We start from the raw sequence: 13,586 nt of genomic DNA, 5'->3' as shown, positions 1-13,586 counted from the left end.
TCAGCAAACTGAACTACTCTGAAATTTAGTTTTTCAATTGCATTCTATGACCTTTTTAATCTAACTTCAATGAACAGCTTACTCTTATCAACTTACTTTTTGCCCTTTTAAAGCCTTATAAAAATTTTTTTTAGAGATATTGCCTTGCCCTTTTCTTGCTGTACTTTTATAAACTTTCCTGATTGAGGCTTCTTCTTTTGCTCAGTATTTTCTTAGTGTTGCACATGTTTAACAACACAGATTCTCTCCTCCGAGAATCCTTGTTCTGGTCCATCCCTGGACACTTTTCCTACACTGTTTTCATCAAATTGCCATTCCCTGTTATGCATTCTGGATATCTGTAAATGCACTTTTATTTGTGATGTCAAGAAGTGCATTGTTATTAAATATTTAGTATGTTGCACCACTTGAGTATGAACTTTGTGATCTTTGTTCTGACAGAACAAATTCCTAATACATTTTTATTTAATTTGAGCCACATGATAATTCACAAAGAACCTACCTTTACCATATTTGAGTTTACCCCATTCAATACAGCTATGCTTAAAAACCACCATAATTAGTTTTGATTCTGGACAAATCAAGATGGGAAAACTAGGTAAGTCATATGTCAAGAATTAAGTTCAAGAAAAAAGCCTGCATACTTACTCATCAGTTTTTCACCTAGTACATGAAGAACTTCTAATACTAGCCAGTTAATATCCAAATGGAGATGTAGTAAGTGCCATGATGGAGGAAAGACCTGTAATTAGAAATATATTTACTTATATTTAACATTTCTTTAGTGAATTCTGAATACTGTACTAAGACAGGGTGGTCAGGCTTTGGAACAAGCTGCCCAGGTAAGTGGTGGAATCACTATCCCTGGAAGTGTTCAAAAACATATGGGTGTGGCATTTGGGGACATGGTTTAGTGGAAAACATGCAGGTGCTGGAGTAATGGGTGGACTTGACATTCTAAAATGGCTTGCAAAGAACATTATGGATATCTATGATCAAATGCAATGTAACATACAAACATGCCATTCCGTTCAAGAAAAAAAAAGAAACAAACAAAAAACTTTCATTACAATTCTGTCTGTAAGAGGCTATTTATCGAGTTTTGATTCAAGCTTCACAAATTACAACATCCTTTGTTAACCTTTTCTTTACAGAAAAGTATTAGGTAGCACACAAACTGCTAAAGTGAGCTCTTGAAATAACTTTAAGGAAGAGAATACTAAAATTTTGGAGTTTACTTGAAATTACTGTTTCTTTCATCAGCTCAACAGTGGCCCTACTGACAAGCTAAACAAAGAAAGATTCAAAATGCTGCTTCTCAGTTGATCATTCCTTTCCAGATACTAGTTTATACAACATAAGACAGAAATTCCTTTCTTGTCTTTATAAAAGATTTGAAAGCATTAGCTATGATATGTGTATGCACAAATCCTAACAGTGTATACTTCACTAGTGTTTAATGCTGCCATGCCTCCTTCCACATCTGCACTTTTCTTTGTATACAAAATCTTTACCCATTCTGAGTCAGATTTCAGAATGTGTTTTTTAAAAAAATGCCCCTCCTACTGGGAAGCTCAGAAATTTTAAACATTACTACAGACAAACACCAAGTAATTTTTTAAACAAGCTATGCTAATTCAAGCCTACTTATCTACCTGTAACTGGTATTATCATTTGTATAGTATAGGAAGAATTCTAAAGCTATAGAATGAAAATAAATAGATAAATAAAAACAACAGCAAATCCAGATCTCATTAGTTGTGTATGCCAAGTAAAGGATGGCACTCAATAAAAAAAAAGAAAAAAAACAACCCAAACCAGAAAGATTAACTTATATTAAGCCAAAATTTATGAATTTATCAAGAATACATAATGCCACATAAAAAATTAAAATTCTAGAGACATCAACCTTTGCCTGATTTTGAATAGTAAATGCTGCCAGAACATTACTAGGAAGTTCACAAAGGTGACCAGTGTGCACAGTCAAAGCATGAAGCTCTTCCACCAACACCGATGGTAACTGAGCTTCTAGTTCTTCATAAGGATGGAGCATTCCATCATTTTCCACCTTAGGGGGTTCCAGATACCTGAATGTAGACAAAAATACACAGAATCAGAAAACCAGTAAGAATCACCTACACAAAGCTTGATATACAGTTAGTAAAATGTGTGTAAATCTCACCTGAAGATGAAAACTTTCACATAGTGCAAAAACTTAAGACATTGATGCCTGATGCTCTCTGCTTCAGAGTGCAAGCGCGCAGCTTGACCTGAAGTAAAAGAGATCAATAGCTTAAAGGAGATGTGACCACACCATGGCTCGTTTAACATTTGCATTCTCCACAGTAATTAAACCAGACCACTGGAAAGATACTCTCTGAGGACAAGCTGGGAGGTGACTGATGGTAAACACCCACTTCTAAATGCCATCTTGCCAGAGGGATTCTTTATTTTACCATCTCAGGCACATTTCCAGATACAGATAGAAAAGGCCCTCAGGAAAGCTGAGGGCAGTACTGAGTGCTAGAAGAAATCATTCAGCCCTACTGCCCTGCTTCCTGACTGCTTTCAAGACATCTTCAGTAAAGACATTAGTAAAACAATTTATCAGCCCCCTTTTCTCTTGATGGACTTATTTGTAAATACACTTTGTAACTTTTCCTTGGAAGCATCACATTGTTGCAGAGAACCTTCAGATGTATAATGCTAAGAGCCATCCATTCACAAATCCTGCCTTTCACTTGCAGCTGTGTATCCTTTCAGGCAGTTATTCTGACTATATGTCTCCTTTCCTTTGTTCTCTGAAGCTGTTCTTACGGTGTTACCATCCTCACCTAGCACCTGCAAGCTCAAACACCCCTATAAGAGCAGAGATTCACTGGAAGTTATTGCCACTGTGTGAGAATCACTCCTTATTTTTTCCTACACCTTGCCTTGTAGTTTTCAGCTTATATTAGAGAAAGATGAAACTTAGTGCACAACAAACCAAATATGTCATCTAAATACCAAATAACTATTGCCCAATAATATATATACACACAAAGGCTTACCAAGCAGTCTGACTGCACACATGCTGATTATTGAGAGCATCTTAAATACAAGCATCAAACGAGGACCTTTAGCAGGGCCAAATGAAACTGCATCACCCTAGAGGAGATGCAGGGCAAACTCTTGGTCACCTACTACACTGGACTGCACATCCAGGGAAAGACAGTTGTCTTTGCTACTCTCCCCAGCTGACCACTGGGGAGTCTTCCCTTTTTTTAATCTTGCTCTCACTCTCCCTTTTGTTTCCCCCCATCTCCTTCCCTTAACCTGGAAGTTCACATAAGTCACTTGTTACAGACCCCACAAATAATGCTTTGTGCATACAAGCTTATCTCAATATCTTTTGAGCAACAACACTCAGGGGGCAAAGCAAATCAACTGGTACAAGTACCAGAATATTCCAGTGTACAGCCTACCTGCACCATGTCAGAAGCCATAGCATCTGCCATGGTAATGAACCACAAGTTTAAGAGGATCGATTCACTCTGTTCTAAAGTAATTATTTGTAGATGTTACTGCTGATTTGTAGCAATAAAAAATACTGTATTCTAAATTCCTCAGAAGTTCTGTTTAAGCAAAATTTTATATTATAGTATTTTTTACGTGGCTTCTCCATTACGCTGCTCTCAGTACGAAGTATTCAAAGCTCATCAAGACTGATAGGTAATGAAATCAAATGTACAATATTGGTATCTATATAAACACAGAGTATAACATATATTTACTGAGCCAAAACTCTTAACTGGGGTTTTAAACAGTGGTGACAGCACATTTATTTAAGACATTAATAATACCTAATATCACCCTGCCTGATCACTTTAAATACTTCAATCCTTATACACCCTTCTACTACTAGCCCACTTCTATAAACGGGGAGCTGAATCAGTAACTTGCTCTGATTCAGAAATAAAGCCCGGTGCAAAGCACAAAATTCAAGTTCTTCATTTTACTAGCTCATTTGACAAGTGGAAGAACAGGATACAAAGAAAAGAAGAGAAGAGAACCAAACAGGTACTTAAATTTAAGAGAAAAAAAGAACAACAGAACAGTTTCTTGGTGTCTAGCTACAATATCAAAGTTCAAATGTAGTTTAAAACAGGCTATTTCCATTTACTTCAAAAAATTTAGATTTTTAAGATACTATCAACAACTGCATATGAAAGAAGCTTGATGATAAATTCACATCAATTATTTAAACAGCAGAACATGACAATATCAAAACAAAATAACAGTAATGTGTAAAAATATCCACTCATAGAACACTAGCACTTCATCTGTAACGAGAAGACACTATAGACAGTTTATTTCTAAGTAATTACTGAGCTTCTCAACTTGCTAAGTAATTCAGCCTTCAACTTACAATAAGCCCAAGGCTGCAATAATCCTTCAGAAACATGCTGCTTCTCATGCCTCAGTATTTAATTGAAACAAAGCATTTTGTAGTGATCCCATTTTATCGATCCCAGTGCAAAGATAAATTAAGTTTGTAAATAACTCTAAACTAAGCAAATATAACTAACTCGTTTAAACGTAAGCCAAGGGAACACTGAAAAAAATCCCAAGCCACTACCTTTATAACTAAAATAGTTGTTGGGATGTTTGATGAAATTTTCCGTTTTTAATTAAAAGAGTTAATAGTTTTGCCAAATTCTGCTCTAGGGGTGACACCTTAAGTCTAATTAATGCAAAATGCCCCACTAAGGTGAGTAAGGATTGCCCTGTGCATCTACCATACAGGCAAATATGGTTTCAAACTGACTCCCAACATTTCCACTGTCTATTTCCCTACTGTCTTACCTCACTTGGTTGCCTATATTTCTACCCTTACTGCAGTTTTATGCTGCTTATATGCTGTTCTGAGGCACACTCCAAAAGCCCTTCGTCAAGAGTCAAAGCACAAGTGTGATCTGTGAGAATTTACTTCTGTAATGAATAGTCACATGCCTATTGCAGTGTCAAATTAAATTTGCGAAACTTACCAAAATCAGATGAACTCATTTGTACTAGGTTTTCCAGTGTGTGTATCTGTTGCCTAATTAAAGAAAAACAAAGATTAATGGTATTTATAGAAGTTGTTTAACTCCACTTTAGTAAGGTCAAAATAGAACTAAGAAAGGTAAGAGGTGTTTCTTGCTCTGTAGTTCTGAAAAAGCTTATGGAAATGTAACTTAGGAAAGAGTTTTAGTGGAAGGCAATGGACACATCCAAGTGTGAAGGGATGACATTGAATAGAATTTTTGCTTGTTTTTAAATCATTAAACCAAAAAATCCCTACAACAATTGGCTAAATATTGGGGAAGGCAAAAAAAACAACAATACAGACAAAAACCCCCAAAACCCATTCCCCGCAAGTGATCTTTCCACAAGCATAACTCAACTTCATATTTGACCACAGAATAAACCTAAAAGTTAGCCCTCATGGCATATACTCAGTACACACTAAATTAATCCACTTGTGAATGTGCATTCTGTCAGCAGCTTTTCCTGCTTCTTGCTTTGGGTGGTCAGGGGCTGAACTCCAGTACAAAATATAAACAGCAACAAATACAGTAGAGTAAAAGGAGGTGTCTCTAGAAAAGTTAAAGCTCAGTTCAGTTTTGGAGAGGAAAGAAAACATTTTTAAAGAAGCCAAGTGCCACTGCAAACAAATATTTTTTTAAAAAGCTGTAAGCATAGGTATTTACTCAGCCATATTCTGTAACAACTGTTATTTGCAAGTGGTCTTCCAGTAGAGTCTCCACAGAGATAAAGCAGTATTAAAGTGAATATATGAAAAGCACAACTGTGTCAGACAGACTTTTGAAAGAAAATGCTGCATAAATGAGGAGGGAGCTCTCTGCCTCATTTCTTATACAGTCAAAGCAATAACTACCGAAGGATTCTAAAATAGGCTACTTGGATATAACACAAATCAAATATTCTTACAAAAACCCTGAAAACTAGAAAGCATCTAAAAGACACAAGAAGCATCTAAAAGACACAAAACTCCAGGTTGTAACTTGCATATTGAAGTGCAAACACACAGTAAAATGATCTCCCTTAGCTCTTTCCTGCTTCCTTGGATAAAGCCATGTCAGCTACCCTTCCATCATTTAGGTGGGTTGTAGAGTTTTTGTTTGTTTTGAAATCAAACCTGAATTTCTGCCTGGATTTTTCAAGGATTTCAATCACGTGAAAAGGGAGGAAATCTGAAAAGCAGGAGGACTTTATGAAATAGGGCTTTTGAGACTGGAGTATAGAGAAGGAAGGTACCAGAAAGGAGCCACACGAAGAAAGAAAAGAAAAACACTCTCCAGTGAATTGACAAAAGACAGAATACAGTGGGCTGATAAAATTAAAGCACAAACTGGGCAAAAGAAACATAACAAAAATACCCTTATTTAAATAAATAATTTTAATTTCAATTTGCATTTGTACCTCAAAGATTGATCCTCATGGCTATTAATCATTAAATAATTTGATTTGCAAATACACATTCTGACAGGTAAACTGGTACTTCTGTTTATTAATCAAAGATATACTATCTTAGTATACCCATTTAAATGGTTACACAGTCTCACTCACTTTGACTCACACTTCTTTAATAAGAAAACCCATAAGTAAGAATTTTTACCATGAAATTACTATTTTAACTTGCAGTTCTGTAGTATACTATTATTATTTATTACAATAGTTTAAAAATTGTAAATAATTTTTAATTTCAATATTAAGTATAATCTTAGACATGAAAAAAGACTAGGTTTCTGTAAGCATGTATTTAAACGTAGATATTAACTATACTCCATAAATTTAACTATTTACACCCACCCTATCCTCAAAAACTATTGTAACTGGTACTTAACACATTTGATTTCCACAGTGGAAAAAGTTTTTCTACTTTCAGTTGTCAACTGGTCTATAAATGAAAGTGTTCCATTTTATGATTGAAGAAATGAACTCAATGTCTTTGCAGAGGGACTTGTCACACCAAAAGACAGCTTAGCAACCAAACTCTCAATATCCAAGTTAGTTGAAATCCATTATTCCTACCAGGTCAGTAGGTTTTAAAGCATTTACAGCTTAAATAGCTTAAAAACCACAAAAAAAGACATAATGTCTTATGTTCATCTCTATTACAATTACAAAGCAGCTTACATTACAGGAAAAAACCCTAAAAAATAGCCATTTAATTCAACATTCTGGTGCCACTGCCCACTGATTTTATGTTAATGAACAGTTAATAAATCAGACTAAATGCTGAAACTTTTAACTTAATTATATCTCCCCCATTAACACTTTTTTTAACACTGTGGTTTTTTTAAAACACAGTGGAGTCAAAGCTTGCATCAAACAAGCAAAGCTAAATAATACTAGTTTTAATACACTTCCAGTCATCTATGTCATCACGTTCCAATAAGCTAGACCCTATTAACCATGTTGCACATCATATCCTTGGTCATACCCTAAAGGGATGGACCAATCCACTGCGATGAAAGGAACGATGGAATACATCACATATATTTGTGAAATCATACAAAAGCACTTCTCCCATCCACTCTCTGTATGTGCTGTACATCCTGAGGATTATCAGTAGCAAAGAGGATTATCAGTGATCTGTGTATTTGCATTGACCAGATTAAGCATCTACATTGAATTAGTCAAACACTGAGGTAACTGTATCTGAAGAGATTGCTGAAGCTATCCTAATCCAAACAATTGAAGAAAGCACTGCATCCAGCATTTATAGTATTTGATTTTTCACCTCCACTTTCCTTTATGCACAAAAAAGGACTAAAAATCTTCAAAAGACAACTTCAATTATATGGATAGCACAATCTCATTCAAGGAAATCTTACATAGTCTATTCATACATTCTGAAGCTAGAGCCTTCTAAATTAACCCCAACACTCTGTTGTAATAACTATACTTAATTTTTTTTTAATCTGGTAATGCCTAAGATATGCATCACACTACTTAGAAACTTAATAATAAGTCACATAATATTAAAAATCCGTGACACAATGTACTTCTTCCTGCAATTCCATCTGTGTCTTATCCATCACTTACTGGAGCATTAAACAGACAGCATTAATCTTTTTTAGATGGATTGCATAGCCCACAGTCTTTTATGATGTTACTATTAAAAATGTGAAAAGTTTGTTACACCCAGTAGATATAATTACAGATGTGGATTAATTATAAAATAAACACTATCACACCTAAGTAATCCAAAGAGAAATCCGCAGGATTCAACTAATGCCGTTTCAGTAACCCACTGAAAGCCAAACAATTCCACTGTATTTTCTTCATAGTCATTTGGAGAAGGATCTAGTCTCAGCAAAACCCTGCAAAATAGAGGCAACAATATTCATACATTTTCCAGTAATAAACCTATGGAGTACAATAGCTACAGCTGGCTTATGTACCACCAATACTTTCTGAATATATCAGCAACATGTACATGATAGATGTCTCAAAGACAGTTGTACCTCTTAGAGCAATATTATCTACAGTAATATGACAACTCCTAGCTTCAAAAGCATAAAAACAGGATATAGTCACAGGTCACAGTATATTTTGGAAACAAGAATTAACAAGCTACCACCTTGAAGTATCTTCATACTTACAAAGGGGCTGAGACATAATATACAGACTGTACTTAGAGAAGAGGCTGCTGTGTAAGATAACACACTGCTCTGCATGCTTGGGATCTGTCTCAATGCACACCACATACCTAGCAACTAATGCTGGAACATACATTTGTTCATTTGTATACACTTAATAATATTTATACTGAAAATACTGCTAAAAGCACACTTTTAGGCAGATGAACAGATGAGGGTCAAAATGTTACCTTGTCATTATAACTTAAACTAACGCTAGGCCATAACTACCCTCTGCTCTGGCTAAAGAAAAATAAAATAACATCAGAATTAGCATTTCACTCAGAGTGGAGAAAATCAGACACCTGTATTGTTAAAACATTATAATTGTGCAAATAAAATAATATTTCATTTACATGCTTAAAAAAAAACCTCACAGCAAACTGCATAATGACAGCAGAGTAAATTATTTCAGAATTTTCCCACTGCCTTTCATAAAATAATCCCACACAGACTACCCTTAATTGGCTAATATGTAAAAAGTATTTTCATTTTAAAAATTTTAAAAATATACTAGCCAAGCACTTAGTTTCCATTGTATTACACACTAAATTAATATTCTGCTTGAACTATGCACTATTTCCAATTTCATTTTTAGAGGCAAAAAGAGAATCTGCTGAATTGGCTCAACCTCCCATAACACTTGGTAGCTTCTTGAACACTGGACTGTTTTGAAGCATCTAGCAATTAAATTTAGCTACTCCAGTTCCAAGCAATGAAGACAGAGGAGTCCCTCACATGGAGGCTTTTCTAGGGCTTTGCAATCCAGGTAGACAACGTAAACAGACAGTAGAAGAACAGTGTTATCACAACTATAGTGACTGGGAAACCTGTCTACATACAAGCTCCTGAGTGAGGTTTTAATGACAGAAACAAGTTCAGGTGAAATATTTGTCAATGTGGAATCCACTACTGATATGTTCATGCAGATACAGGATTCCTCAATCATCTACTTGACATAAATTTGAATGAACGTGCTCTGATGCAACTAAAATATATGATAAATAAGGCAGAGAATGGGGAGGTACAGTGGAACCCCCCCCCCCTTAAGCCTTTACAGAAAAGAATGTGGAAAAAAAGGACAACACAAAATATGAAGCCTGTCAGAAGGACAGACAGATTAGGCTTTTGTAGGAAAAACAAGACAACCCTTGTAGGCTGAGCAAACAGCACAGTAAACTAAGCTGAATGACAGACAATAAGGCAGATAACTAAAACCAAAGTAACGTTTTAAAGTCTCACAGAAAATACTTCTTTGCTATGCATATGACTTCAGAACCATAAATCCAGAATGCATGCAAGGGTGAAGCTTTGAGAAAGATGATCTTAAAGGTACAAAAGACAGCCCCAGCAATCTGGGGAAGCCAGATAGAGCAGGTGTGTTTCTATCAAGTGGAAAAGAGAGAAAAATGGCCAGCATTTAATAGACCATATGTCTGGAAAAAGCAGTGCTGAAGCCTCCTCCGAAATTTAAGTGATCTCAGATGCTGCTGCCCAACAGGCCAGTTTTGAAATAACCTAGCAGGCTTGTAAATGTCTGTTACAGTATCTTAAAAGAAGTTCAGAAAGCTAGGAACTGCACGCACAGCCCATTCAAAGCTGCTTATCAACACAACAGCCCTTCCCACTTTGGTATCACCAAGCTGATTTCAGAATCAGAAGGGCTGAAGAACAAACTGATTTGGAAACCCATCAGCATTCAGAGGCACCAAACATGAGTGGAAAGAACAGTTTAGAAGGCTTTTATATTTGTAATTCAAAAAAATCCCATACCTCTTAAGAGACCCACTTGCTAAATAAGACTCTGCAGAGAACCTTCTCCCTCCATTTTGGTTGTCAAAAGCACAAGAAAAGCAAGACGGCCTTGAGCTCTCATTCTCCACTTCCATCGCCAGCTCCAAGCTTTCAGTGAGAAATGGGGGTGTGGAGGAAGCCCCAAAGTCATCCTCCATTGTTTTCACCTGACCCAGAAAATAAATAGATAAATACAAAAATACTCATAGCATTTCTTCAAATAAATTCCTCCTTGTTACAGCTCCACATCATCCTTCAGCTCAAGTGTGGACACAGATCTGAGCACCTGTAATACTGAATTAAAAGCTGAGAGTCACCACCAAGAAAGGCAATCACGGTCACATGCTCTGTCAGCCAATTCTGCCACTTTGTGCAACCACATCTGCCTCACTGAACAGAGCATGTTCAAGAAGACACATATCAGTGACTTAAAAACATCCCAAATAGGTACATTTTCTTCTGGTTTAGCTCTAGATTAATTAGTGATGAGGTTAGACTAGCAGTAGGTTATAACAGGAGGCAGGAACGCATTACAAAGCTACTTCCAGCAACATTTCATTTCATGACCAGAGTAGCTATGCTGTGGAAATACATCATGCATTACAGGCTGTCTGTAACTTCAAGGCATATTAAGTTCCGCCTAGGAAACAGTGAATATATACCACATGATAACTATGGAACTCTGAAATGCTGAAGTTTTAAAGCTTAGAAAGTTACTCTACGGACAATTCTGACACAGTTGGAAGTTCCTATCAAAAGAAAAGTCTAACTACCCAGGAATCTGAAAAAAGAGAAATAACCAAAGAAAGATTACGATGTCCAAAAGAAGTTCCCTGTATAGTTAGTATTAGTGCATTCATATGTTATACAATATATTGAAAGAGCAGAACTAGGCAACAGGCGTCAGAGAGTCCTGTAAAAATATGCAACTAAAACTCTAAATTAAAATTTTCAACTTCTTTGGCGGCAGATTTTGATATGGTTCTTGCAGAAACTAGTTTACACCATGGCTATAGGTTGGTAATACAGAGGCTTAATTAAAAAGTAAGCTCAAGTAATGAAAAAGAAGAAAACAGTTTCTCTTCTACTTTCTCACACCCATTCACATTCCTGCGGAGCAGGGGGCTGTGCAAGTAGGGAAAGCATGACTTCAGTGCTCCAGTTCACAGCAGGACCCTCTGGACGGGCGTTGGTACAGCTGGCGAGGCAGCTGAAGGGAATGCCCTCAACCACAAGAGTGCCTAAGGAAAGCCTGCTCAGTTTGGAGTATCAAAATCGCCCCACACGATACAAAGCCGTGGGGGAAGAGTTACATAAAAGGGCAGCTCTTCCCGGCCATAACTCCCATCAGTTCCGTACTTGTCGACCACATCCCTGATCCAGCGGAAACAATTAATGACTTTAAGCACCTCAACCTCCTTGGCCTCCAAGAAGAACTTTCCAGGCGGCTGCAGTCCGCGGGCAGGAGCTGCAAAGCGGCGGGAGCCGCCGGGAGCAGCACCGTGGGGCGCGCCCACGAACACGACCCCCACGTGTAGCGCCTCGGCCCCGCGCCGCAGCCCTCTCCTCGGAGGCGCTTCCCCGCCGGGCCGACCCCGGGCCGGCGGCAGAGGGACACCGGCGGCAGGGGAACACCGGCGGCAGAGGGACACCGGCGGCAGAGGGACACCGGCGGCAGGGGGACACCGGCGGTACCTGCGCGCCGCCAGAGCCGCCGCTCCCCTTCCGCGCCCGGGCCCGTTCCGTACGGCCCGCGCGCCGCCACCACCCGCGCACTGCGCACGCGCGAGGGCGCCCATTGGCCGCCGGCCGCCCCTCCCCGGCCGCGCTTCCTCCTCCCGCTCCGCCTCCTCCCCGGCACAGAGCGCCCGCCCGCCCGCCCGGCCGCCGGCCCGCTCCCTCCCGCCCTCTTCCCCTTCCTCTCCCCGTTCCCGCCCCGCCCTCCCCGCGGCGAAGTGCCGCCCGCCACTCCTCCCAGTGCTGACAGGCCAGCCGGGTTTCTTGCTTAGCTAGGCATGCCCTGGCCGGTCAGCCACCACAAGTGGTTTCTGGCCAGCTCGCACATGAACGCCACCATTTTGCCGCTGCTGTTAAAGCTGCCTCCCTTGTGCTCACAGAATCATGGAATGGCTTGGGTTGGAAGGGACCTTGAAGATGATCTACTTCTAACCCTCCTATGGTGACTTCAACTACACCAGGGTATTCAGAGCCTCATCCTGGGCTAGAACACCTCCAGGGATGGGGCATCCAGAACATCGCTGTTCAACCTTGTTCCAGTGCCTCACCACCCTCACAGTAAAGATTTTTTTCCTAATACCTAATCTAAACCTACTCTCTTTCAAGTTGAACCTATTCCCCCTTGTCCTGTCACTACATGCTCTTATAAATAGTCTTGCCCCATGTTTCCCATAAGTTCCCTTGTACTACAACTGTTCCCTACCTTTGTCTGGTCTTTCTTGTCTAGACTTTACCTGAACCTCATTTTCCTTCTTCTTCTCAGCCTTCTCAGTTCACTCATCCAAATGCTCTCTCACAGAGATGGGCAAGAGGTTCTCCTGGTCTTTTCTGATGCCTTACAGATCCAGATCCGACCTTCCTATTTCTGTCAGGTAACGCTCATATCCCCAAACACGCTCAATTCTCATCAAGCTTGGGAAGTGGTGGTTAATGCATTTGAAATTCAAGCTAGGTGTCACTCCTATCATCTACTGAAGCACCTCCATTGGGTGTGACAGTCACCACAGAATGGGGGCCAGGGCAAAAGTCCTAAAACCTGTGCCTGGCATAATTTAGCTTCAAGTGCATATTGTGCACCTGGTGGCTTATGGGTCTTTTTAAAAAAGTGTTGTATTATTTTGGATTGCTGTGGTTTGATTTTGTTTCAAAATGAATGCTTTTCCAGTTTTGCCTGGATTTTGGGTGCAAAATAGCAGCAGTGCACGAAACTTCCTTCTAGTAAGAAAGTTGCTATAAAAAGTTTTCTGTTGCTGCTACAGCTTGCTCTGAAAGCTTTGCTGTGATTTAAAATGCTTCATTTGCTCCTGTGTCTGTAAGAATCTCTCATTTCCTTCTTTAAATTCCTGTCTAATTAAAAAAACAGTA

The 13,586-nt window shown here is 38.8% G+C and overlaps 1 protein-coding gene across 4 annotated transcripts in view; it reads right to left on the bottom strand.

Moving 5' to 3' along the window:
* Positions 1-12,283, bottom strand: part of MMS22L (MMS22 like, DNA repair protein) — a 90,295-nt gene extending 78,012 nt beyond the window's left edge. For 3 of the 4 annotated variants that reach the window (XM_069011101.1, XM_069011103.1, XM_069011105.1), the window contains exons 1-7: positions 11,894-12,283; positions 10,464-10,651; positions 8,247-8,372; positions 5,028-5,080; positions 2,183-2,270; positions 1,910-2,087; positions 649-742 (exon numbers count right to left, since the gene is read on the bottom strand). In XM_069011101.1, coding sequence (XP_068867202.1) covers positions 649-742; positions 1,910-2,087; positions 2,183-2,270; positions 5,028-5,080; positions 8,247-8,372; positions 10,464-10,651; positions 11,894-12,283 — 1,117 coding nt within the window. The remainder of the gene's footprint in view (positions 1-648; positions 743-1,909; positions 2,088-2,182; positions 2,271-5,027; positions 5,081-8,246; positions 8,373-10,463; positions 10,652-11,893) is intronic. The other variant, XM_069011104.1, reaches the window with a different exon arrangement.
* Positions 12,284-13,586: the final 1,303 nt, after the last annotated feature.

The sequence above is a fragment of the Aphelocoma coerulescens genome, chromosome 3, assembly GCF_041296385.1.
Source record: "Aphelocoma coerulescens isolate FSJ_1873_10779 chromosome 3, UR_Acoe_1.0, whole genome shotgun sequence".
Classification (NCBI taxonomy): Eukaryota; Metazoa; Chordata; class Aves; order Passeriformes; family Corvidae; genus Aphelocoma; species Aphelocoma coerulescens.
Note: the sequence above shows the minus strand (reverse complement) of the source record. Positions and strands in the feature narration are given on the sequence as shown.